The sequence below is a fragment of the Argentina silus genome, assembly GCF_951799395.1.
Source record: "Argentina silus genome assembly, chromosome: 4".
Taxonomy (NCBI): domain Eukaryota; kingdom Metazoa; phylum Chordata; class Actinopteri; order Argentiniformes; family Argentinidae; genus Argentina; species Argentina silus.
In genome coordinates this window covers 20,718,967-20,744,851 of record NC_139658.1, presented here as the reverse complement: position 1 = coordinate 20,744,851, position 25,885 = coordinate 20,718,967, and the positions used below count along the sequence as shown (strand labels likewise).

The 25,885-nt window shown below is 46.2% G+C and overlaps 4 protein-coding genes across 5 annotated transcripts; 1 reads left to right on the top strand and 3 right to left on the bottom strand.

The window, feature by feature from the left end:
- Positions 1 to 2,367: 2,367 nt before the first annotated feature.
- On the top strand, positions 2,368 to 3,430 carry LOC310803314 (regulator of G-protein signaling 9-binding protein; the record flags this gene model as incomplete). The annotated part of the gene is made up of 2 exons (XM_083668045.1): positions 2,368 to 2,569; positions 2,883 to 3,430. The coding sequence occupies 2 exons, from the start codon at positions 2,368 to 2,370 to the stop codon at positions 3,428 to 3,430; spliced, it is 750 nt and encodes a 249-aa protein (XP_083524171.1).
- Positions 3,431 to 3,537: 107 nt separating this feature from the next.
- LOC310804169 (ubiquitin-conjugating enzyme E2 C-like) lies at positions 3,538 to 6,186 on the bottom strand. Of its 2 annotated transcripts, none has more exons than XM_083669286.1 (7): positions 6,056 to 6,186; positions 5,600 to 5,709; positions 5,307 to 5,334; positions 5,023 to 5,109; positions 4,591 to 4,795; positions 4,137 to 4,196; positions 3,538 to 4,003 (listed from the first exon to the last, which is right to left on the bottom strand). In XM_083669286.1, exons 2-7 carry the CDS (start codon positions 5,698 to 5,700, stop codon positions 3,966 to 3,968), a joined length of 519 nt encoding a protein of 172 aa, XP_083525412.1. In that variant the 5' UTR covers positions 5,701 to 5,709; positions 6,056 to 6,186; the 3' UTR covers positions 3,538 to 3,965. The 2 variants fall into 2 exon arrangements, with proteins under 2 accessions (XP_083525412.1, XP_083525413.1); XM_083669287.1 differs by lacking the exon at positions 6,056 to 6,186 and adding an exon at positions 6,052 to 6,055.
- A 205-nt stretch (positions 6,187 to 6,391) lies between these two features.
- ube2c (ubiquitin-conjugating enzyme E2C) lies at positions 6,392 to 11,901 on the bottom strand. Its single transcript, XM_083669315.1, has 13 exons — positions 11,450 to 11,901; positions 10,967 to 11,037; positions 10,161 to 10,257; positions 9,703 to 9,801; positions 9,505 to 9,573; positions 8,950 to 9,006; positions 8,686 to 8,750; positions 8,238 to 8,283; positions 7,999 to 8,057; positions 7,799 to 7,859; positions 7,599 to 7,670; positions 7,425 to 7,480; positions 6,392 to 7,244 (listed from the first exon to the last, which is right to left on the bottom strand). The coding sequence occupies exons 1-13, from the start codon at positions 11,522 to 11,524 to the stop codon at positions 7,136 to 7,138; spliced, it is 936 nt and encodes a 311-aa protein (XP_083525441.1). The 5' UTR covers positions 11,525 to 11,901; the 3' UTR covers positions 6,392 to 7,135.
- Positions 11,902 to 15,034: 3,133 nt separating this feature from the next.
- pcif1 (phosphorylated CTD interacting factor 1) lies at positions 15,035 to 24,342 on the bottom strand. Its single transcript, XM_083668219.1, has 15 exons — positions 23,846 to 24,342; positions 22,436 to 22,582; positions 22,128 to 22,252; positions 21,397 to 21,698; positions 20,199 to 20,353; positions 19,934 to 20,081; positions 19,037 to 19,120; positions 18,152 to 18,251; positions 17,648 to 17,810; positions 17,222 to 17,394; positions 16,924 to 17,010; positions 16,393 to 16,577; positions 16,102 to 16,195; positions 15,780 to 15,955; positions 15,035 to 15,428 (listed from the first exon to the last, which is right to left on the bottom strand). The coding sequence occupies exons 2-15, from the start codon at positions 22,560 to 22,562 to the stop codon at positions 15,038 to 15,040; spliced, it is 2,310 nt and encodes a 769-aa protein (XP_083524345.1). The 5' UTR covers positions 22,563 to 22,582; positions 23,846 to 24,342; the 3' UTR covers positions 15,035 to 15,037.
- Positions 24,343 to 25,885: the final 1,543 nt, after the last annotated feature.

The window sequence follows — 25,885 nt, the reverse complement described above, 5'->3', positions numbered from 1 at the left end:
TAATAATTATAATTATTTATTCTCTCTCTCTCTCTCTCTCTCTCTCTCTCTCTTCACACTCTCAATAATTGATTCAAAGTAATCAGTTGAACGACTTTAAACCTTAAAGGCTACATCACATTTAAGATTGATTTGATTATATAACAGATTAGACATTAGAAAAGTTAATTATTGCATCATTTAAACACATAGGATAAACTTAGACGACTGCTTAATTAAAATAACTCGCTAGAGACAATACAGGTATCATAATATTATTCTGGGCCTGTGTATCAACGAGTCCCAGTATTACCCTGGTGAGGTAACAGTTGGTTGAAGGGTGAATCATACCAACACACACACACACACACACACACATCATCTGCGCTGATCTGGTGACTAAATGAGCTAATTTTAGTGCCGTTGCCCGGGCGACCAGGTACACACAGCAACACACCCATGACATCACAGGAAGGACCTCCTCAGCCTTAATCTCTGCTCCGTTTTATTAAGCTCTATTGTAGTTAATAATAATAATATCTGCCATTTAGCTGATGCTTTTATCCAAAGCGACTTACATTGCAGTGAGTGCATAAATGTTTCAGTATATATGGTCCCAGTGGGAATTGTACCCCCAACCTAAGCATTGTTAGCGCCTTGCTCTACCAACTGAGCCACAGAGGACCACTCTAGTCTTACTGCAGTCATCCCTGGAGAGTAAGGACTAGGAATACCTGTCTGGTGAGATCAAACCAAGCTGCTTGATCAACAGGGTTAGGGTTAGGGTTAAGGTTAGGGTTAGGGTTAGGGTTAGGGTTAGGCTAGGGTTACACTTCAGTCAAATCAAAATAAGCCTCACTTTCGCACTAGAAGTTAACAATACTGTTTATTAACTTCTACAAGCATTGGGAACAACCCCATGATTAAGCTGTGATTGTGGAGGATGATGACCCTGTGCGTAGAGGTCAGGCAGACAGGTGTTGTGTTGTCCCAGGAGAGGCGAATCACTGTTTATTTCTGAGTAGAAAAAGAAGAGGAGAGATGGAATGTTCCATGAAGCTCAGGTGCTGCGCTTCGTCTAATTGAAAATGGGTCTCCCTGAAGACCTGAGGCCCTGCCAGCGCACTGCCGGGGAAACACACAGCAAGCACATCAGCAGAACAGGGGAGGAGAGGAGGAAGGGAGGGCAGGAGGAGAGGAGGAGAGGAGGAGGAGGAGGAGGAGGAGGAGAACTAGACGGAGAGATCACCTTGGAGTAGTTGTGTTGTGGTCTGTCTGCTGTGGAGGGCTGTCTACTTGGCCCTGGGATACAGTATGTAATAATCCATGGTACCTTGAGGCTTCTCTCACAACGGAGGTAAGGTGTTTGTTTCTTTCTTTCTTTCCTTGTGTTTATGTTTGTTTACACCTGTAATGACTAATACATATATGTTAATGAGTGTGTAGTGAGTAGTAAGTTAAAGTCTTGGTTTGTGGTGTTGCTGTGCAGTTTGCTGTGTGTAGTGTTTCAAGTTTGGTCATGATGATGTTGGTGGATATTATGATATCTAGCTGCTCTGGGAGTATTTCTAGTGTGTATACTGTTTGTGGATACTTTTTTAACGCTGTAGGCTTCCATATTTATCAAACTGCAAAGAAGGGATGAGTCACATTTGCAGTGATGAATCTTGAGCTATGACCCCCCAGAGCAAAACAACCTCTTAATATTGATTTCTTGCGGTGAACTTTTCCTTTTTTAAATTTCATGTAATTGAGGGCTGAAAACCATAATCAATATAAGATGAGGCCTCACAGACAGAATAATAACAACACCAACATTGTTGTTGTTGTTGTCGTTGTTGTTGTTTCTCAGCATGAAGGATATAAGTGTGGTTTCTACTTTCTCTGAAATGTAGTGGGAACTGCTCTCACTTTGTTGATCTCATACAGTAGATATATCATAATGATTATCACCTGTGCCTCCCAGAGACATAGAACTGTTCTGTTTCTACGTTGCATCCATTCTCTATTCATTCAACTTAGTTACCAGCCTGCTGGAGTAAACAGCAGTGACTCACCCATTCAACCTCTATCATGAACCACTGACTCACCCATTCAACCTCTATCATGAACCACTGACTCACCCATTCAACCTCTATCATGAACCACTGACTCACCTATTCAACCTCTCTCATGAACCACTGACTCACCCATTCAACCGCTATCATGAACCACTAACTCACCCATTCAACATGTTTCCTTCCCAGGGTCAGATGAATGGGTGTCGATGGTCCTACACTGAAAATGATGGTCATAAAATGAGGATCGTATTACATTTATTATGGATCATTAGTCTCGTGTCTGACGGTGTGTGTGTGTGTGTGTGTGTGTTCTCTTGGGCAGGGTCAGATGAATCGGTGGCAGAGGTCGGTAGATGAACTGCAGGTGCGGAGGCGCCAGGTGACGGAGTGTGAGCGGGCCCAGGAGGCTCTGGGCAAGGTGACCGCCTGCTTCCAACAGCTGGCCACCTCCGTCGGCAGCAACTCAGACGGAAGCTTCCTGAGAGAGGAGATGGACGAGACCAGAGCGTTGGCGCACAGGATCATTACAGGTGAGACCACCAGAGTTCTCGCAGGATCATTACAGGTGAGACCACCAGAGTTCTCACAGGGTCATTACAGATGAGACCACCAGAGCGCTCACAGGGTCATTACAGGTGAGAGCACCAGAGAGCTGGACCACAGGAACCTTACAGGTGAAACCAGAACCAGAGCACTGGCCCATAGGATCTGTTCAGGTAGAATTAAAGTGTCTACCATTACTGTTTCACAATGGGCTGTGGTTGATATAAATAAATACTGTACACCTCTATTATAATGCTGCCTGTGTGTGTGTGTGTGTGTGTGTGTTTGTTCCTGCCCCAGGCCTGCACAGGCGACTGGTGTCTCTGCTGACAGAGATGGACCCAGGCCAGGAGGACAGGGAGCAGGTGGAGAGGCTGTGGGTTCTGTTCCTCTCAGGGCTTGAGAACCTTCAACAGGACCTCCAGAAGACCAGCGCCCTGTACAAGCGCTTCCGTCTGACCCAGAGGAACGACCGCCGTGCCCTGGTCAACACGGGGGTGTCCGACAGTGTGGCGGGGGTAGCCGCCCGCGCAGCCTCCGTCCAGACCCCCTGGATCTCCATCGACTTGGAGCAAAGCCCCACCCCGGACCTCCAGACCCACATTGACCAGGTGGACCTGATGGTCAGAGAGATGCTGCAGAAGGTGAGCGTGCCATTCTGGGCGGTGGAGGCGACCCAGGAGGCCTGGGTGGAGGTGACAGAGGGGGCAAAGGTCGAATGTCACGACCGGGACGACACCCTGGAAGAGATGATGGAGGTGGAGCTGGTGTCTCAGGATTCTAAGACGTCTGGATGTTGTCACCCGTCTAACTGCAAACTGGGGTGTATGTTTTGTCTACTCAACTAGGAAATATGAAAAATATAATAGGAGCCATAATCTGAAATTATTTCTAGTTTTGACATAACATATTCTATAATTTCATCCTGTATATGATATAGTCCAGAGAGAATGTCTACAGTAAATAGTTATCTTTATTCATACACACAACAGTGGACAAACATTTCTGTTGATAGAGAGCAGTTACAGTACTTTATATACAGCGTTGGCAGACATGTACAGTGAGACCCACTGAGCAGATTCAGTTTTCTATGAGGTTACGTTACGTTTATAGCAAGGTCCTTTTACACAAGTCAACTTTGTGTGCAAGTTGCTACAAGATTGTCCAAGAGGTCAAACCTAAATAAAATTTAAAGTTGAGCAGAGAACAAATTGTGTCGTACTAACAATAACATCTTTATTCACATATATGTCATACAAACATAACAATACTGTACACACATACCCAGAGTTGAAATGTACATAATTAGAAGCAGAGAAAGAAAAAAAGAAAGACACACAAAGAATAAAACAAAGAATCGAGGCAGGATAGTGGGTCAGTCGGTCAGTCCTTGTAGGTTGAGTGCAAATGGGCTTTGAAGGCTGAAAGAGAGCAAGAACTTTGTTAAATAAATGAATACATACCTTACGTACATACATACATACTTGTTTAACATGAAATGGTTTGGCTGACATCATTCAGGTGGGTTAACAGTTGACCTGCTCGTATACTAACCTGCCTGGTCATCCCAGAGCTGGGCGGCGCCAGCATTCAAAGGACTTTCATTGTTGGGTTCTGAAAACACATGAGACAGCAAGGTTGGCTACAGTACAGTCAGACCAAACCCCCACAAACATAAATACCGCTGGAATCACAAGGCTGTGTGTTATATACTCTCCATGACATGAGTCTACGCATTTAACATAACTAACACTGTAAAATAGTACTTTACATATATAGATATTATATAAAGTATGTACTGTAATAAACTGATCTGAAATAGTACAACAAAAAAAGTGCACTTTACATTGAAGGCCTTATTTCGTACAGAGACAGGTGGGCACAACTATTTGATGATGATGTATTGGGCTGATAGAAATGTGTAAGATGTGTGTGGCAGGGAGGCAGAGTGAGTGAGCGCGAGGCGGGGAGGCAGGGAGCGCGAGGCGGGGAGGCAGGGAGAGCGTACCTCCTAGCAGGCTCTGGATGGACAGCAGGATGGAGCGGACGTCGTACAGAGCCGACCACTTCTCCTTCAGGATGTCCAGACAGATGAAGCCCTGCTCGTCCACGTTGGGGTGGTAACAGGGAGTGATGAACTTCACACGCGGGGCTTTGTAAGGGTAGCCGCTGGGAAACTCCAGCGACAGCTTATATCTCAGACCTGCGTACACCTACACGATGGATGGATGGAGAGAAGGGAAGGGGGAGAGAATTTAGAATTACGTTCACGTTGATCCATCACGATGCATTCATTGGTCGAGATTAAATGTTTGCGCGTTACTCAGGATTTCAAGGGGTTGAAAGCAACTACAAATACACAATGTGATGTGATGCAGGAAACACAGGAATGTCAGTTGGAATTTGCCTCCGAGTAGAGGTATACTGTAACACCACTCACTGTTGCCTGGGCCCCGTCGATCGTCCCCACCCATTTGAACAGGTTGTCAGACTCTGGAAACGCTGAGATCCCCTTGTCTCCAGACATCTGTACAGACAAGACACATCAGAACACCTATGTGTCAAATATCCCATCCATATATAGGCCTAATAATCATTGGTAAATGTACATGTAGGTTTGTGTATTATGTGTGCTTGCTTTTAAAATGGTCAAATCAAAACTGTCATCAAACTAAACGATGTCAGAGATTGAGAAGTTGTCGGGTAAATGGAGCCGTTCCTTACCATTAGCGTCATCAACTCTTGTTGAAGCCTATCGGGCGAAAAAAAAGACATAATTAAAGACATAGATTAAGCCTAACGACAAACACAATCTTATTCTAGGCTAGCCTGACACGTTCTCGCTCATAAGGCTACTACTTTACATGGTTGTCATTTAAATCTGCTGGGCACAGCGATCCAACTCACACCACAACACTTCGTCACAAATTACGTTACTAGGATATTGAAGATAATTCATAATCTGTAAGATTCGGCAGGCGATAAGATCCAGACGACCATGCCTAACAAATACCAACCTTTTAGTGACCGAGCCTTTGGCTGCACTACCGCCGGTCTCGTTGCCTTTCAGGGCGGCTGTGGATGAGGCTGCTGCAGGGTCCATGTTTTGAGAGGCCATTATTGTATTCTGAGGAAACACCATTTTTGAACGCAACGATTAATGATCTGGAATGGAAGCTTGTAATCCTTCTAGCTGGAAATGTTTGAATATCGTCCCACAGTCATCACTTTCTGTTGTATTGTTGCCATGTGTAACAAGCTAGCTAGCAAACGTTAGCTTGAAAGACCTTGCACCATCATCGACTGCTGTTCATGCTAACGCGTTAGTGGTGGCAAGCTAGAAGCTAATGGCAAACAACATAAATAACAGATTGCGGTGTCGCAAAAACAGTCGAGCTGTTCTATTTTGCCGGTCTACTTGTATAGATTACAAAAACCAAATCATATTTGGGTAATCAAGAAGCCATACTTGCCTTACAGTGTCCGTTCAGCTTTTCACACCGACTCTGATCTGCACAACAGAGATTTCAAACTGCAGTTGTCCCGCCCCCCGTTTAAAACTGCTTTATCAAACAGGCCTGACCGCCCCGTTCAGAGATCCGGCCAATCACGACGTCAGGTTTAAAAACAAAGCAACGCCTTGGCAACCATTTGGAAGAAAGCACGTCCAGAATACTTCCCTGTGATTGGTCAATGCGCCTTCGGAAGTGAAAGGTTTCGCCAAATGATAGGTTCGTGTTCCAATAAGTGACCTGTCAGATAACACATCAGAGCAACTCTTCAGTAAACTTTCCAATGATTAGAAAACATTGTTACCAAACATATTTAATAGTTCATACCACAGAATAAAAAACATGTTATAGAAATCTGCGAGTCGTACTTGCAGGAGCTGTTTCAGTATTCACCCGTTGTAAAAAGCCTGCAAGATGCGTGAACCACAAAATAACCAAATCACAAAAGAAAGAAATAATAACTGATATTACAGATCTTTGATATTACCTAATAAGCTATGGAAACTGTTTTCAAAGGGGCAAATTCTTTCTCTTCATACATTTAATTTACCTCTTAGTTTTAAAAATGACACTCATAAAAAAAGACATATAACTAAAACAACAGCAGGCATTTAGCGAAAAAATATCAGACAAACATAATAAAATACAGCATGAATCAAAAAATACACAATGGTTTTATAGTTCAATCTAGTTCATGTCTACTTTAGAAAAATACAATGAAGTAAATATGGCCAAAATAGCTCTAAAATAAAATATATAGGTATACTCTTGAAAATACTTAATATCTTGTGCATAGAAAATAACATCACTACAGTCACGTGATAGCGTCTTTTGAATGCAGGCGGCGAAATCCAAATAAACAATAGCAAATCTGATACGTTCCAGTTTGGAGTACAAAATAAAAACAAAAACAAAAACAAAATCACTGCAAACAAAAACACACAGACAGGGAGATGAGGAGAGAGGAAGTCAGGAATCAAGGACAGTGGTTTAGAGATCTGTCCATGTCTGGACAGGGCCCGTGTGTGTGTGTGTGTGTGTCTATTCCTTCTCAGATCTCTGGGCATCCATGGCCTTCTGCATCTTCTCTATCATCCAGACAGGAACCATAAATGGCTTCAGCTCATCCATCTTCAGCTCCGGACAGTCTCTGAAACAACACCACAACAACATGCAGATCAGGACAGTCTCTAAAACAACACCACAGCAACATACGGATCAGGACAGTCTCTGGAAACAACCCAACATGTTAGAACCTGTTGAGTACAATGACTGGTTCATTTGGGACTCTGCTAAATACAAATTGGTGTCAACAAATTGCCTTTCTTACTTGTAATCGTCACTCCGAGACAGGTCTTGTACATCCTCTTCAATCAGGAGATAGGCCTATCACAATGTTTATAGTTAGGATTATGTCACGCAAGCTTACATTGCTAGATTGGCAGACAAGTCTTACTGATATAGTGAAATGTAAACATTAGGGACTACGGAGAGCAGCTCTTACCATCTTTCCCCCTGTCGCTCTCATATGCTGTCTCTCTGCCAACCAGTGCTTGTCCTGGGCGTCAGCAGCATACTGTAACACACACACACAAACACACACTTTAATTTTGCGAACCCATTGAAGCACCGACTGTAAGCTTAATATGAAGCATAAGGTCTCCTTCAGCAGAGTTAAACTGGGGTCAAACCCTAACCCTCTACCTTAAACAGGTCTGTATGCTTGATGTAGATCCTGCCCCTGGTGCCGCCCATTCCTAGAGCCCTGCAGGAGAAGTGAGGGGTACAGGTGAGAGCAGGCCGAGGCTCCATACGAAACACACCATACAATACAGCGCAGACACACAGACACAACTCAATATCATTCTATTACACTTCGATAGAGCGTTCCCGACAGTGCTTACTTGTTGGCCCGTGAGCCCAGGACGAAGGTGCTGCCGTCATTCAGTCTGGCGGGGTCCCACTGAGGATCATTACAACATGGGGTCACAAACACACACACACACACACACACACACACACCTTGATTACATGGCAGCATCTGCCGATTTTAGAAGTGCACCAGCGAAGATGTTTTGTTTGCCTGTGTTTTCGGTTCACAGTGTTGTGACGTGTAAACAAAGCAACAACACCATCATCTCACCTTCGGTCCCTCGCGCTTTATCGGCTCGGTGGTCTTGGGCTTGGGCCTGTAGGACACACAGACAGGGTTTATTGTTCATGAACATACTGTACCAGTCAAAAGTTTGGACACACCTTCTCATTCAATGGTTTTTCTTTATTTTTTATTAGTTTCTACATTGTAGATTAATATTGAAGACATGAAAACTATGAAGGAACACATATGGAATTATGTAGTAAACAAAAAAGTGTTAAACAAACAAGAATATGTTTTATATTTTAGATTCTTCAAAGTAGCCACCTTTTGCTTTGATGACAGCTTTGCACACTCTTGGCAAGTTTGTGTCCAAACGTTTGACTGGTACTGTACATACACATACACATGGGATGTTACTGTGGGTTGAATGTTGACGTTGTGTGGGTGTTGCCAATGAGAACACGGAAAGGAGCAGAGTGGAGACGTTACTCACGGGTTGCTGAACGTCACAGGTCTGTCATGGGGAGCAGAAGGAGCTGTGGGACGTCCTTTCCTGGGCTACAACCACAGAAGAAGACAAAGCCATGCTCAGTAATACTAACAACCACAGAAGAAGACAAAGCCATGCTCAGTAACACTCCCAACGCACTAACTTGAGTCACAACAGAAGATAACGCCAGATATAGCCTGATGTTTAGTAACATTAACTAGAGACACAGCCATGTTGAGTTATGAGTATTGAGCGATGTTGATGCACCTTCTTAGGAACAGGGCTGGCTCTCTGACTGGACTCTTCCTCTATCTGACGAGCACGCTGAGGGGGGAGAGGGGGGGAGGGGAGAAGGAAAAGAGATGCAGGGGGAGGGAGGCAGAGAGACATTTTCACAGATATTAATGTAACAGCAATAGCCCCACAGTCCCAACTATGCTGACAAAAACAACATTGATAGAGTGGAGACTATTGTAAGGCGGAACGGATAACTGGTCTACACAAGATTTACGCACCCTGTCCTGTTCAATTTCAAATTAATATCTAATTTTAGTGCATTTATCACAGTGTACTTGCATACTTTCTGCATTAGGTGCGTCTCTCCATAACTGGGAAAGAATGTCATAACTACAGAATATCATCTCTTTGACCATGCCAGTGTGAGGTGTTCAATGAGACTGATGCAGAGCAGACGTGTATGCCTTTCTCCTCTCCAGTCTTACATCTGCTCTTGACTGGGACCACCCCAACAGGCCTAAGTGTTGCTAGCGCTATGCTCTACCAGCAGAGCCACACAGAGCCGCACAGCATGTTGTGTCTCACCTTGGCTGCGACCTCCACCCCCCCAGGTCTGGCTACCGTCTTCTCCCCGTCTGAGAAGAGCTGCTTGGCCTGCCGAGGGAACAGGAAACCAGCGTTACTCATACTGCCTCACACACACACACAGAGAGAGAGAGAGAGAGAGAGAGAGAGAGAGAGAGACACAAACTGGTTTAAAACACCAGCTAGGCGCTGTCTTACATTTTCCAGACAGTTCCTGCAGGCTTCTCTGATCAGCTGGTCTGTGTGCACCTCCTCTCCCACGTTCTCCTTCACGTTGCCGGCTGCTTTCTCAAAGAACTGACACAAACACAAGGCAAACTCAACAAGTCATTTGTTTAGTCTTTTAAGGACTCCTGATGGGCTAAAGAGATTCTTAGCAGTAAACAAACAAACAAACAAACTGCAAAGACATTGTCTATTAACAAGAGGATCCACATAGCAATCCTTTCCTTCATAAACAACAAATGCAAGTAACGTTTAACGTATAACACAAAACATAATGACAATAACAAAAACTGCAACACACTTCTCGTTTTACAACCTCAAAATGTATACATTAGATTTATGCACAGTGTGGGAATGTGGAAGTGACTGATGTGCACTGTGACATCTTCTGAGGCCATGAGACACAGAACGTCTACTGGACCACAACTCACCCTCATGTACTTCCTGAACACGGCCAGGATGTCCTCGTTGAAGCTGGGCTGGAGAACCGTCCGCAGGAGGTCCATCGAGATCACGGGGTCTGTGTAACTACATGCACAACAATAACAGGGTTACACCACCACAACAACAACAAAACAACAACAACAACAACAACACACAAACAGATGTATGAATGTGTAATGACATGCACAACAATAACAGCGAACAGACTCATTCACACATGAACATGTAAACAGTTTAATATCTCTCACAATAACAGTTCATTTGTTTTCAGGCAGAAACTCATTCTAGCAAACTCATCTAGGTATCATCCAGTACTACTGTACTTCTGATGGTACTACAGAGGTAGGTCTGGGGGGGCCAGAGGTAGATCTGGGGGGCCAGAGGTAGGTCTGGGGGGCCAGAGGTAGATCTGGGGTGCCAGAGGTAGATCTGGGGGGCCAGAGGTAGGTCTGGGGGGCCAGAGGGAGATCTGAGGGGGCCAGAGGGAGATCTGAGGGGGCCAGAGGTAGGTCTGAGGGGCCAGAGGTAGGTCTGAGGGGGGGCAGAGGTAGGTCTGAGGGGGGGCAGAGGTAGGTCTGAGGGGCCAGAGGTAGATCTGGGGGGGGCAGAGGTAGGTCTGAGGGGCCAGAGGTAGATCTGAGGGGGGGCAGAGGTAGGTCTGAGGGGGGCAGAGGTAGATCTGGGGGGGGCAGAGGTAGGTCTGAGGGGGCCAGAGGGAGGTCTGAGGGGGCCAGAGGTAGGTCTGAGGGGGCCAGAGGTAGGTCTGAGGGGGCCAGAGAGGGTGAAGCTTTACCTGACTGTCATCTGTGAGCGCCTGCCTCTGCGGTGGACCTGCCTGTGCTTGATCATGATGTTCCACGGATTCTGAAACAGAGATCAGAAGTCACAGTCAGTACAATACGATAGTCTGGGATAGACAGAATGAGTCACACGCTGCATGCAGTGGTTGACTCATCCTCCTGGCTGCTGTATGCAGGATTCTGAGACATCTTTAATCACAAACTGAGAGATCTTGACATGTTAGAAAGACAATTATTTATAATTCACAAAACGGATTGATGTAGCATTAACTGCTGAAAAGGCAATCACGAGCGGTCGGGCCCCCATACAAAGAGATATAACTGTGCCCCATCCTAACTGTGCGCTGGTTAGCTGTCATCTCGGCCAGCTATCTGTCACCCGGTATACAGCCAGTTGTCCACATGTATGAAGTTAGAGGTCGGCATGTCCCTGTATATTCTAGCAACCAGTTATTGCAACGCATGCTCAACCTCACCATAGATTGCATTGGCTGTTCGACAACATCTTGTTGGAGCCAGTCCCTGCGTCCCTCACTCCGATGAGCCCCCATTGGATACAGATTACGTCGTAATGGAAGATAACAGTCCGCTGGCAAAATAATCTCCGTTCACTCGGTATCGAGTTGAGCCGTGCTGATGAATGGATCCCCGTGGTCTGTAAGAGCGTGAGGTAACGAGCAGGAAAACGATTTTTTTTTTCTTTTTCTTTTTTTGACGTTGCTCTTGTTGTTGCAACAGCACTGCAATGAACGCTGAAGTTTTGCACTTATGTTTAGAGTACGGTTTCTGACATAACAATCCAAAGGAATTTATAAAATCGATGCTTTTCTAAATGCGTGATGTCAAATGACTTCCTTGAATTACTTTCACATAAAATATAGTTACGATCAAGTGCGATAATCAGCACTCCTCTCCCTCTATCTTACCACAATTCTTTTTTGTTTACGAGTGAGACGTGTGGGCCAAAATCGGCACTATACTGCCACCTGCCGCACTGGAGTGAGAAGAAAAAGTCTCCAGCGCAGGCGCAAACGTTGACTAGGCGTGTCCCAGTGACGAAGTCTTATGAACCACCGTGGCCGCCATCTTTGTAGGGGCATCTCGCTATAACATTTGAGTATGGGGGTAGCAGCAAAATTTAAATTTAACAGTCTGAGAATACCTTGCAAGGTGTGAAATAGTTCCTTGAATTAGGTTATATTAGGTTATCACCAAAGTAACAATAATGTATGCAACAACTATGGCAAAATGTTTTCAAATGATCAGATTGTAGAACTGGGACTCTGTGTAGCCTTTGTGAATGGATGTAGGAGTGCACCTAAAAACTACAACTGTAAGCTAATTTATTAGAAATGCCAGAAACATCCATGGTTTGACATTTTACTGGGTGTGAATGTGACCCAGTGAATCTCAGAACTAGGAGAGGAGTGACCGGAGAGGAAATGACTGGAGACGGAAACGCAGGTCATATTTACATCCACCTTATTCTTGCTCATAAGAATCACATTAAGAAAAACATTCATGGTATTACAGGTGATCTACAGACATTAATAAATGACCATAAGGGTAACGAGATAGGGATAAATAAATGACACAGTATGTAAAAAGCCTATGAACTGATTTCATTTCAGAAGAATACAAACATATTTCTTTTGTCTTTTTTTTATGATTTGAGTGTCAAAAGTATCATGCAAAATAAATTCCAAACATAAAAACTGCTTTTATACCAAAACAAAAAAAGAATTATAAAAATAAATGCTGGTTACATCTTCTGCATTACAGATGCAATCATACACAATTCTACTTTTACATACAAGATAGATTTTTTTTCTTTTAATAACACTTTGGTTTAGTTTAAAACAATTTCTATGTAATAAACTGTATAACACAAACAGATTTATCTTAAAAAATTATGTTAAATTAACTCAAATTAAAAAAAGCATGGAAAAACAAACATACAATTAATTATCCCCCCCACCCACATAAGAGCTCAATACAATTGTGTGTAGCATAGAGAAAAATAACACATACTTCATACCAATTCTCTGTACAATATCTACAATAGTTTGCTGGTGACAGAAACGTACTAGGATCCAGGTATGTGACGGGTGCTTGATGCTTGGATGACGACGAATGAAAGGCGGGACTAGAGTCGTTCTCCAGGTCTTTACTGGTTCCTAACGCCACACCTACAAGGGCTGTTTCCCGGACACAGATTATGCCTTTACTCCTAGACTCTGGACACAGATTAAGCCTACAATCCCATCTTGAATCTCTATTGCTCTCTAGTTCAGTAGGCTTCATCTGTGTCCGGGAGACCTGCCCATGATGTTCAAAGAGCCATGACAACCATCGTAACACAACTGCAACGGGATGGACAGACTAGGCTCCTCCCCCTCCCTGTGGCATGGTAGTTGTAGTTCTCTATATAAAATCTCACTACGACTCTGTATTGTACACACGCACGCACACACACGCGCAAGACAGACAGATACTTGACTGACCGACACACACACGCGCGCACACACACACACACACACGCGCGCACACACACACACACACACACACACATGCGCGCGCACACACACGGCAAAGGCCAAGCGAAGATGATGAACCTACATCTAAGCTCAATGTACAGGCATTCAGGCTAACGATTCTCTGTACACAGTTGAGCTGGCGTAGTAATAGTAGTGTGTGATCGTAGTTTACAAGGACGAAGCCAATTTGTCATCTAATGAAGGAACATTTGTACAGGAGAAACATTTCTCATATATTCTTTTTTTGCGTGTGTTTTTTTATTTATTTTTTTACATACGATAAATTCTCTGTCTCTTGACCTTCTGTTCTGCTTTTTCTTTTTAATATAATTTACATTCATTGTGCTGCCCAGTGATGCATTCTAATCTCGTACTGGTGTAAACAGAAATAAAACACTACTGTGTGATTGGAGGGAATAGAAAAACAACAACAGCAATAACAACAACAACAACATCGCCACTATTCTACATCTCAGCGCCATAACTACCCTAGGAGAAAGCAGAGGCTGTGAGCTGGCTGAACGTACTGAACAACACTGAAACCTGTTTAAGTCAGGGATGCGGGTGTGTGCCTAAGCCAGTTTCAATTACATCATGTTGTATCCTAGAACACTGTCAAATCGTTCTGGAATACTTCTTCTGCTTGTAAAGTGTTCTAGAACCGCTTCATCTGCTTGAGAACAAACAGAAAGCAAATAGAAGATGTCTAGAGTGACGGTAAATGATTTGATGAGCCTTCTTCAACTGCAGACGTGGTAACTAGGGGAGTGAGTTGGCAAGTGGGGAGCTCTGCAGGGCGAGGCTATAGTACATGTGAACTGCATAGCAGAAGCCGACATAGCAATGTTCTCTACACAACGTCCTAGATCCCTTCACCTCCCTCACGACTCCCACAGGGTCTCTGGACTAGTGTGTACATGACAAGGACTGTTGGTGTAGGTTTCAGGGGTTATAAACATAGCTGCCTTATCACCCAACCAACCACATGACTCCCTTCAATACCTACTGTACAGACAGACATCAAAGAATCACGGCCGAGGGAAATCGGAACAAAACGACGACAAAACCAACGTCTCTCAACTCTGCACGTCAAAAACCGAGGTGGGGGGGGGGGGGGTGGCGGGGCTGTCAGAAGGCCAACGAACGAGGACTAGAATCACCGGGTTATTATCACTGATGACCACAGCAACGATGATGGCGACACCAAAATAACCCTAGTCAACAGCTACAGCCACTAGCTACTACGTGTATAAAAGCAACCGGAGCGACACGCTAACACAATAAAGAACAACAATCCTAAAACCCACTAGATTTTAAATAACCGCCGCAGAGAAAGTAAACAGATTAAATGGGGTGGGGGTGGGGGGGTTCCTCCTTTGTAGGTTGCCCTGATGCCGGGGGGTGGGGGGACCCCTCACCCCCACCCCCCTTCCTCTCTCAGCACCATTATTAGTCTCACCCTCTTCCCCTCACCCCTGTCCCCCCCCCCCCCCCCCCCCTCCTCCTCCTCCTCCTCCTCCTCCCTCTCTAAACGCTAGCAGCCTCAGGTGCAGTCTTTTCCACAGGGCTGCTACTACTACTACTACTGCTGTTGTTGTTGTCCAGACTGGCAGGGGGCGTGTCTATGCTGACGGGGGGCGTGTCCAAGCTAGCGGTGCGCTCCGGTGCTGCTGCAGTCTTAGGGGAGGGGGAGGAGTCTTTGTCTCCGCCTCCTGCTGCCGCCCCAGCGCTGGCTGGGGAGGGTGTGGTGGGTGTGGAGGAGGAGGGGCCAGGCGAGCCCAGGGGGCGTCCAGACACCTGATAGGCTGCCAGCAGTTCCTGGATGCGCTCAGGGGAGGGCTCCCACTTGGCGAAGCCGGCAGCGTTCTGGAGGAAGATGACGGCTGTGCCGTGGACAGCCTTGTAGTACATCTCGTCTCTATGGGGACGGGGACGGAGACGTTTAGCCAACATTGAAATAATACACATTAATCATTTAGGGCTAAGGATGATATAGGAAGGGAAAAGGGTGTTGACCGTACAATCCTGTCCCAGTTACTGGAAAACTACCATTGGAACTTGCAAAACTACGTTCTTTGGTTGCAAAAGTGTTTTGGCAGAAATATAATGGTGTAAAACATTTGAGACACTGCAAGTACAAGAGGACACATCCACGTTTCCAAAATGCCTTGACAGACACAACTATGATTTTGTGCAGCTTTGGGGTAGCTTTGGGGGTGGCGTTGGGGAGTTGGGGCGTCGGGGCGTTGGGTGGGAGACAGACACTCACTTCTTGCAGATGTGCTGCGAGCCGCTGCGGTACTCGTGCTCGAAGGCGGGCACCATCATCTGGTGGCGGCGGTAGATGCTGGCCTCCATGCGGGTGAGAGCGGGGGTCGGGGGGTCGCGCCACTCCGGGACGAAGATGATAAAGGACAGGGGCTCGCTGGAACGTTCTAGCAGCACCTGCAGGGACGCCAGGGGTTAAACACCAACCATAAACCCACCCTCCTCAACCCGAACCCAGGGATGACTTTATCTACATTAGTCAACAGGCTACAGGCTAACAGGCCTACAGGCTAACAGGCCTCAGAAGTGATGATGTGTCTCACCTCAAAGTGCGTTACCATGGCATCCATCAGCTCCTCAGAGAAGGGAGGGTTGGCCTCGAAGGAGCCGCTGGCCGGAGAGAAGTTCAGAAAGGGCCTGGAAGAGGGAGGGAGGGAGGGAGGGAGGGGAGAGAGAGAGAGAGAGAGAGAGCGGGGTAGATGGGAGGCAGCGCCCACCACAAGTAGAGACAGAGTAGACCATCATTATAATGGGGTATTCTCTGACACGAGCAGCTCAACATCCTTTAACAGCCAGAATGACACCGCTCCCTCTCAGCCGACGGAACCACTCACCCTCTGGACCCGAAGAACCCGTCCGTGTCGGGGAACGCCGAGCAGAACTGTTTGAAGTAGCTGTTGAGCGGCGAGGCGAAGCACTCGAAGCTGACACCAAACTGCTTGTTGAGGGCCTCGAACACGGGTACGGGCAGCGCCCCCTGGAGGCCGGTCCCCTCGTTCACCCCCGACCCGAACATCACCTGGGCACAGGAAACAGGTGACGTCAGCACGGTGAAACTGGTGACATCATCAGTCACAACGACCCGTATGTTACACAGGAGAAATGGTGGGAAACGGAAAAAGAAAGAGAGAAAGAAAGAAAGAAAGAAAGAAAGAGGGAGGTAACGGCAACTCCCCCAGTTTATCTGTCTCTTGATAAGGCACCACATGTGTGTGTGTGTGTGTGTGTGTGTGTGTGTGTGTGTGTGTGTGTGTGTGGCCAGGAATACCTCCCCTCCTGTTTACCTGGTATCTCTTGATAAGGCACCACACAGGTGTGTGTGTGTGTGTGTGTGTGAGGCCAGGAATACCTCCCCTCCTGTTTACCTGGTATCTCTTGATAAGGCACCACACCCGCGACAGGAACTTCTCAAACCTGGGATCGTCTATACAGCTATATCGATATAGCAGCTCCTGGAGAACAGACACACACACAGACACACACACAGACACACAGACACACACACAGACACACACACAGACAGGTGAGTACAGGTGAGTACAGGTGAGTACTACATTATTGGAATGAAAATGGTACCGTTTGTGTGTCAACACTACTAATGTTGGTGTGTGTGTGTGTGTGTGTGTGTGTGTGTGTGTGTGTGTGTGATGTTTAACTCCTCACCAGTTTGTTGAAGTACCCTCGGTTGACCTTGACCATCTCTCCCTTGTAGCGCAGACACGACATGTCGTTCTCAAAGTGCAGCTCTACGCGGGGCTGGGGGGGCGAGGGGAGGGCCAGGCGCACAGGGTAGCAGTACACCAGCCTGTCCTGGACCTCCGCTGCCTCCGCACCATCTACACACAGGAGGGAAGGAGGAGGGAGGACGAGACGCAACACACACATAAGTGCAAAAGAACTAAAAAAAGAACGGTTATCCAACTTAGGGCTGAATTTAGGCATGGTCTGGTGGGCGTGGCATATATATCTACGACCGTTACCACGGCTACAGAGGTGCAGAGTGTGTTGCAGTCCTTGAGCAGGGTCTGCTGTTACCATGACTACAGAGGTGTAGGTGTAGGTGTAGGTGTGTGTGTGACAGCGTCTCACCTGCGATGTTGCAGTCCTTGAGCAGCGTCTGGTGGGCCTGGCGCATGCGGCGGACGTACTCAGCGGAGATGTGGTAGATCTTGGTGCAGATGCCCTCCACGGAGTCCTTGGCCACGGCCGTGACGTGGGGACCACACTGCCTCCTCAGGTGGTCCAGACGATCCTACGAAATGGAGGGGGGAGGGGGACATGTCAACACACTGGGGTTGCTGTGGGAGACATGCATAATGTCACTGGACATTCAATTCAGCTAGTATTCAGCATTACGGCTAATGGTTGTCATGTCCATGTTGAAAATCATAGGTCAAACTACTGGTACTATCTACCAACACGCTGTAGTCCTCTGTGGCTCAGTGGGTAGAGCACGGCGCTAACAACGCTTAGGTTGTGGGTTCGATTCCTGCTGGGACCATATATACTGAAATGTATGCACTCACTGCAATGTAAGTGGCTTTGGATAAAAGCATCAGCTAAATGGCATATATTATATTATATTACACACACCATGTAGTCTTCTTTACTGGCGGAGTGGTCTCTCCGTAGCCAGTTCATGGTGTCTTCCACGTTCCACTTGACCACCTTCCTGCTGTCTGGAGTGGCGTTTCTACAGGGAGACACAGACAGAGTGCTGAGTCATCACGGTCACGAACCAACAGTCACTCAAAAGAGCCATTTGTAAGGGACAAGACAAAAGCACAGGGATAGCTGTGTAACAAGCAAAACACATGCAAAATACATTCATTTCCAAACCAAAGGCACTCCCTCTATTCTCAATGTACTATTTGCGAAAGGGTGATTTGGCTTTCCTAAGCCAGACATGGTTGTGTCCTTTAGGCAGTCATGAACTTGGCTCTGGCTCTGGCACTGGCTCCAGTAGCAGCAGACTTCAGAGTCTGAGTGATCACCAGGAGGTCTACAGCTACAGTATATCACAGGGACTTACCGCCAGGCTAGGAGCAGGGGAGGCTGGCGGAGGCACAAATCGAAGGACAGTGGCTCATTGTAATGCATGGAACGGAATAAGGAATGGTATCAAACGCATGTGTGTGTGTGTGTGTGTGAGTGTGAGTGTGTGTATGAGTGGATATGTGTATCACCATTGTGTCCTGTTTCTTTCTGTGTGTGCGTGCGTGTGTGTATGTGTGTATCATCATTGTGTCCTGTATCTTTCTGTGTGTGTGTGTGTTCATGCGTGTGTGTGTGTGTATCATCATTGTGTTTTGATACCATTCCTCATTCCGTTCCATGCATTACATAGCCTCCCCAGGCTAGGAGGTAGCAATAATGGCCTGACTTCTCTCTGGGAGCGTCTAGTCTCTTGCCTCATACTTGGACCTGCTTCAATGTGTAATACGGCTGATTAAGTGACTGGTGCCAGACAACACCTACCTCGAATCGATCATTTTCTTGGCAGCTTCAGCGTATTTAAATAACAGCTTCCTGGCCTCCTCTTTGTACTTGATACGAGACAGCCTGATGGACAGATGACAAACGGTGGTCAAGGAAAACATCTAATCCACTCAAGGAATTGTATCAAATAAATACATAAATAAATTTTAAAAAAAAAGAAGAAATTGTAAAAGAACACTTTGAATTGTATTGATACTTCACATGCTAAAATGAACTGTATTAGATCAGTGCCTTAAAAAGGTCCAGTATGTCGATTTGAGCTGAAAATAGTGTTAAATGGCCATGATAAAGGAATGAGATCACATGATGAAGAACGTTCAGTGAAGAGTGCTGTATTAGTCCAAACAAGGTGTTTTCTAAAATCTGGTGTCGGGTTGGACACTGGTCATTACGTGCCTATTTCACATTTGGTTTGTTTACAAGGATATGCACATGTTCAGCACTACATGCTATTGAAAATGTAGCATATGTACGTTTTCAAATTGTCAGTGTGGCCAGTGGGGGCACCAACATGCAAAACTACATGCTGGACCTTTAACAGTTAAAAAAGCATTGAGCTGAACAGAGTGATAGAGAAATTCACGGTATAGAGTAGCTGTGCCTCAACAGTCTGACATGGCTTCCCCCCCTTGTATCCTTTCCTCCATACACACTCATTAAGCAGACAAAAACAGGACTGGTGAAAGCTACGACCTCATCCACCATATGGCTTTCACCCATCCTACACTTTCACCCATCCTACACTTCCAGATCAGTGCCGGTGAAGGAGAGGAGACAATGCCATGAGAGGAGAGGAGAGGAGGAGGAGGAGAGGAGGAGAGGAAGCCTTGTTAGACTACTGGCACACAGCCATGGGGTCGTGCCATCCTGTCTGACCTGATGGGGATGTCGTTCATCACCTCCCTGAACATGGAGGGGGAGATAACAGGGTCACACTCGCTGGGCAGCAGGGGGTCAGGGCCTTTATCCAGAACCTTCCGCTCCAGCAGCCAGCGGTTGAACGACTCCCGGGGGGGCTCGATACCTGAGGGGGGAGAGGGAGTGAGTGTGTGTGTGTGTTACCTTCTCATTGGTAGCAGAGCTTGAGGTAGTGCTGTGTGTGTGTGTGTGTGTGTGTGTGTGTGTGTGTGTGTGTAGCTACCTTCTCGTTGGTAGCAAAGTTCATGGTAGTGCTGCCGTAGCTTGGTGACCAGCTGTGCTCTCTGTAGTTCTATCTCAGGGTGGGGGGGTAGGTGGTCTGCGGGGGCTTGCTCTCTGATCACTGCGTTCGTCTGGATGTCCAGGTCCCAGTACACTCTGCCAGGAGACACGTAACACAGTCCTGTACTTACAGAGCAGTTCATCTGAGGTGGGTAGAACTGTATTGTTATAACACGGGTTCAGCTGAGCGTGTCCACAATAGTTTGGGGCAGTTTCCATTCAAATTCCTGTCCTGTGGAATTGGACATGGAATTTCTCCATAGGAATGCAATTACATTTCTGAACTGTCTGGACTGAGATGAATTGAGCCAAACTCAAAGGACGCACTGGTGTGTGACTAGGGCTGTGTCTGTGTGTGTCTCTCTACTCACATAGTGGGTCTGTAGGATGAAGTGGTTTGTGTGTGTCTACATTTACTGCAGGTCAAATCTGAATCATATCTGATGTTTCAGGCATATCAGGTACATATTTGCTGTTTTGCTCTTTACGTAAACAGCAAATTGTACCACAAACACCCATTGATTTTTTTTTTACCTCCCCTTCTTGAACAATACAGGATCATTTCATACCGCTTGAAAGCTACAACGTTAAATGTTTACGCTCTATATTACCTGATTTGAAGTTTAGCTGTAGTACAGGTGTACTCTGGGTCCGTCGTGAGATGGAACATAATGGTTTATTAGCCAAATACAGAAACACCATTGTTTTGGAGCATATCTTCCTCAGGCTTATTTCCTCCTCGACAACGGAACACATTCTTAAAGGAACAGTAGCAGAAAAAATACTCTTGCGCTGGTCTTTCAGAATGCTATCTCTGTCTAAACTCAAATATATATATGATATGGGTCACTAGTCTGATAAAAAAAACAGATATGAACAAAAGATCGGAATTACTCACTTTGCCTGCAGTGTAAACATAGCCTGTGTGTGTGTGTGTGTAGGTGAGTTTGTGTGTGTGTGTGTCTCTCTACTTACACGGTGGGTCTCTAGGGTGCAGGTGTGTGTGTGTGTGTGTGTGTGTGTGTGTGTGTGTGTGTATGTGTGTGTATACAGCTCTACTCACACAGTGGGTCTGTAGGGTGCAGGGGTGGGTGTGTGTGTGTGTGTGTGTGTGTGTGTGTGTACACAGCTCTACTCACACAGTGGGTCTGTAGGGTGCAGGGGTGGGTGTTGTGGGTGTTTGAGGCTGCCCTGTCTTGTCCTCTGTGGTGGTGGTGGAGTTCCAAGGCTTCACCCCGGGCGTGCTGGGTGATATGGGGACTGTGGGGGTCGTCGGGGTCATGGGGATGTCCACCCTGGGCCTCTTGAAGCTGTTAAGACCCCCCTGGACGACAGCCTCCTCTGACGGGCGTCTCTTTCGCTGCCCGTTTCCCACGCTAGCGTCGCCTGACCCCGGCGCCGCCCCCTCTGCCGGGGCCGCGTTCAGACCCAGAGGGTCAGACTAGAGACACACAGGACAGAAAAGGACAGGACAGACACAGACAGGCAGCACAGGACAGACAGACACATCAGAAAACTGCTATACAGTAGATATAAACACATTATTACTGAAGTTTAACATTAGATGCTTGTTAGATCATATTGCTTGTATTGTATTTATTGTTTAGTATTGTTTTTGTTGTTTGTGAAGCACTGTGACATTTGTCTCTGTAAAAAGTGCTATACAAATAAATGTGATCGATTGATTGTGTTGAGGGTTGTGTTGTTGAATAACAGTCTAAATGACTGACATGTCAATGTAAACAGTACAGTAGGCTACAGCTAGCAGGACCAGACACAAGGGTGCTGATAGAATGAAAGGAGGAAAGGAGTTTAGCCACGGTCCATCAGGTACACACACACACACACACACGTCCCAGAATGCACTCACAATGACATCATGCTGGCCCAGGACGGGCATCTCCCAAAGCGATTGGTTGGTGAAGCGGTTGAAGTAGTACGCCCGGTTCTCCCTCTTACTCCAGCATTTAGACCAGCCCGCTTGGATCAGCTCATCTGCTCACAGGAGGAGAGGAAAGAAGGACGTGAACAAGGAAGGGAACAATAAGGAGGAAGAGGAATGCACTTCTCTAAGTATATGAACCAATTCAATTTCTCTTCTCCTTCGCTCATCTGCACTCACCTGAATAAACTGTACAGGTGAGAGCACGGTAAAGAGGCAACCATAGGTTTCCTTACCTGGCAGCTCCTGCATAGGTTTGCTTGTTGAGGGTGAGAGGGGAGAGCCCTGTGTAGCAGACCCAGAGGGTGACATAACCAGAGTGGTCGTGTCCCCCTTCTCTGTTCCATGGTTCTCAGTGGCCATCTCTCCTCATCTGTCCTCTTCTGGAAGAGACACATACACAACCGTTAGGATACATCCACTGATCTACATATTATACCCATTGGACACACCACACTGGTGGAGGACGACTGGTGGAGCAAGACGGAGCGTAGCGAGGGTCATTGGCTTGCGCTTCATTGCTCTCTGAATGCTTGAATGTAAACAACGTCCCATGATCTCCTATGTAGCCATGGTCAAGTAACACTCCGATTGAAGGTTTAGGTTGAAATATTGGCACAAGGAAATACACGTCTCTCTTGATCGGGACATATACGTCTAGTGTACGATCGGGAAATCACAAAGAGTATGGGGATGATTGCTTGTCTAGCCATTCGTTCATTCATTGACTACACTATCTCAGACTAGAAGTCCGCAACTGTCGAGTAAACAAAACAGTTACTCGTCATGCCTGGCACAACATTGCAGTGGGGATCCTGGTAGCTACTGTGAATGTGACAAACGCTGAACTAAATGACTTATGTTTTGGATTGTGTGTCTATTGTAAGCATAACGCGTGGTTTGCTAGGTACACAGTAGTCACTTCCTTCGAAGGAGACGATAAATGAGCCTAGCAACAACAGTTCAATTCAACGGTGGGGATTAGCTAGCTGGCTAGGCTAGCTAGCAGTAGGAACATGTAGCTAAGGCGCAAATGTTCAACGTTTTATTTGGACACTTTAAAATCCGAATGTGACGTTGATGTATGATATTGACATCTCGGAGATGCGTTTTCTGTCTTTCTCGTAGATAGATAACACAAATGAGCGAAAGAAGGGCACGCATGCGCCTGCTACACCGCCCACCCCAGTCCGAGCCGCCCGAAAACAAACACGAAGGAGGAGGGGAAACTGTCGGCTAGCTGCGCTGCACAACAAAAGGCAACGGCAGCATCTCCAAACCCGGGCGGGGGATACGTGGAAAAACAGGTAAAATACGGAGGAATACTGGACGAAACAGGGCAATAGAGACATTAAAATGACGAGAATTAGTAGGGCCACACGTGTCAGCTGTCAAATCAGGTAAATAAGGTGTGACAGGTCCTTCCATTTCAAACACATACACACAATATTTAGGCGCGCACTTTGGATGTGACAAGATGGCGCGCCTACTCCAGTCAGAGCCGCTGCGCTCCTTGCAGGCAATATTGTTTGTTTATTTTATGCATTGGCAAGACGTGCACAATCTGAGCGGATATTATGATGCCCCGCATATTCCGCCACATGTCCATACCCTTGTTGATGCGCTAGTGTGGTTAATTCCCTTACCTTGTAGAGGTTTGTTGGGAACCCTGTACAGGCTTTGCTCTATTCAATCCGGACCCGCCTCCGCCTCTCCCTCCCCACCTTCTCTGCCATCTTGTATCGGGGACTCGGGCCTGGGTATTGCGCACGCGCTAGTTTAGCTGTCGTTGGAGTCAACATTTGTCGTGGTAAAGTAGCCATATGCAGAGAGGCACACGGTGACGACGGATCCATCCGAAGCGCTGAAGTAGCCCCTAATGCAAAATGTATTTCACGTATGTCATTTTGTAAGAAGTAACCGGAACTAGCTATTCTGTAATTATGCATGCCATTAACTATTTATACAGTTAGATAATGCAGTTTCGACTGCGTTATAACGCAGTCCGTCCTCGCATGGTATGATCAGTTCTATGTAGTGTGCTCGTGGTATAGGGATAAAAAAACATTACTTTTTCCATTGATCTTTGTTTATTACATTAATCTGTCGTGTGCATTGGTTGTCAGAACACACGTTACTCTGGCTGCCTATGTTTTGCATGTTACTTAAAGTCGCGTTTTATTATCCACAATGTATCTGATACAGAAGTGTGTGCAATATGCATCTGACTTGTAACTTCATAATTCAATGTCTCAACGTTTTCATTGTATCTGTAGCAAATTAATAAACTGTCATTCACGAGTAGATAAATAAATAACTTTCAATTCAAGTTGCCTCTGTTGTCATTCTGGGGATTTCTAAGCTCTAAATTGCTAGCTTATGTGAGAACAGAGTCTTTTGAAACAACTAGGATAGTCATTACGTGTCGTAGACCCCTGTATTATCAGAGGAACCGGAGATGTCTGTGTCAGCCACTACCCTCGGCTGTCTAGAGAGACAGGATCTCAGCACTCACTTTTTATGTGTATTGTCTCAGCCTCAGGTGTTGTTTTTTGCTGTGTTTTTCCTCAGAAAGCGTCAGGTCTACAGGTCTAGGCTACACCTACTCGTTTACACAGGCTAGCATCTGTAACTGCCTACGTTATCTGTTAGAGATAAGGACAATATATGTTAAGTATTTTTAAAATACATTTTTATTTATGTATTGCTTTAAAATCCCATTAATGCCCTGGGTCAATTTGACCCGGCGAACAGTACCAAAGGGTCCAAAAAGGGTTAAACTTATTGAGGGGTATACAACGAAGCAAGCTAAAGAAGTTCGCGAGCTAACTTTAGCTCCAATTCGGGGTACAGCTATTTCGATACGTGACAAAGTCACAGACTCAGTCTGTCCATTGGAATTGCAGAGGGGAGGATGCTTTCTGGCCAGGCCTATCCTATGTGTTCATAGATCAGTGGTCAAGGAAAATGTCTCGCTTTATTTACCCATGAATGAAGTCCACAGCTACGGACAGGCTTTATTATGGAAACATGAATTCAACAATGACCATTCAAATGATGAAACATGTTGAAACACATCACTTCTGCAGAGCTGTATTCAACCACACAATTACAGCACATCACGACAGTTGGTGCAGAGGGATCGTCCCACCACATCACATCACATCACGCCATGTCCCTGGTTCTTAGGGAGCCTCCCACCTCCCACCCCCCACCCCCCCACCCCCCACCCCTCCCTGAGCTGCTCTTTCATGCTGACATATACATCAAGGAGGAGGGCTGAACCAGAGCCAGAGGCGGTTTGTGTGGTCCAGCCTGGAGGGACTTCAAGGGAAGCAGCGTAATGATGTGAAGGGAAGGAAAGACCAACCCAGCTTATCCTCCTGTGGTGGTTCCAGGGTGCTGCCTGGGTGCATTCCAGCACAGCTCGGTGCCCAACACAACATGTGACATGGCAGAAAAAAACATAACAGAAAACTTGACTAACTGTAGAGTGGCACCACAAGTGCCATTTAACCGGTAGGAAAGGAAAATGAAAGGGGCAGTGTAAATCAAGCAAACTTTGAGGGAATTCTCACTTTGCAAAGCACAGCCTACAATTATACCCCCACTTGGCCTAATCGCCCCAAGGGCTGGTATACATGTAGCAGTCATTTTTAGCCTTCTACCTCAAGAGAACTGTGGTT

Coding starts and splice junctions, on each gene's coding strand:
- LOC310804169 (XM_083669286.1), bottom strand. CDS start 5,700: ATGGCCTCTCAAAACATGGACCCTGCAGCAGCCTCATCCACAGCCGCC. Junction 4,197..4,590: donor CATCCAGAGCCTGCTAGGAG/GTACGCTCTCCC, acceptor ATGTGTTTTCAG/AACCCAACAATGAAAGTCCT. Junction 4,004..4,136: donor GCTCTGGGATGACCAGGCAG/GTTAGTATACGA, acceptor GCTCTCTTTCAG/CCTTCAAAGCCCATTTGCAC.
- ube2c (XM_083669315.1), bottom strand. CDS start 11,524: ATGGGGGCTCATCGGAGTGAGGGACGCAGGGACTGGCTCCAACAAGAT. Junction 10,258..10,966: donor CGCTCACAGATGACAGTCAG/GTAAAGCTTCAC, acceptor TTGTGCATGTAG/TTACACAGACCCCGTGATCT. Junction 9,007..9,504: donor GGGTGGAGGTCGCAGCCAAG/GTGAGACACAAC, acceptor CTCCCCCCTCAG/CGTGCTCGTCAGATAGAGGA.
- pcif1 (XM_083668219.1), bottom strand. CDS start 22,562: ATGGCCACTGAGAACCATGGAACAGAGAAGGGGGACACGACCACTCTG. Junction 20,082..20,198: donor ACTTTGCTACCAACGAGAAG/GTAGCTACACAC, acceptor CTCCCCCCTCAG/GTATCGAGCCCCCCCGGGAG. Junction 15,956..16,101: donor CCATGGTAACGCACTTTGAG/GTGAGACACATC, acceptor GCGTCCCTGCAG/GTGCTGCTAGAACGTTCCAG.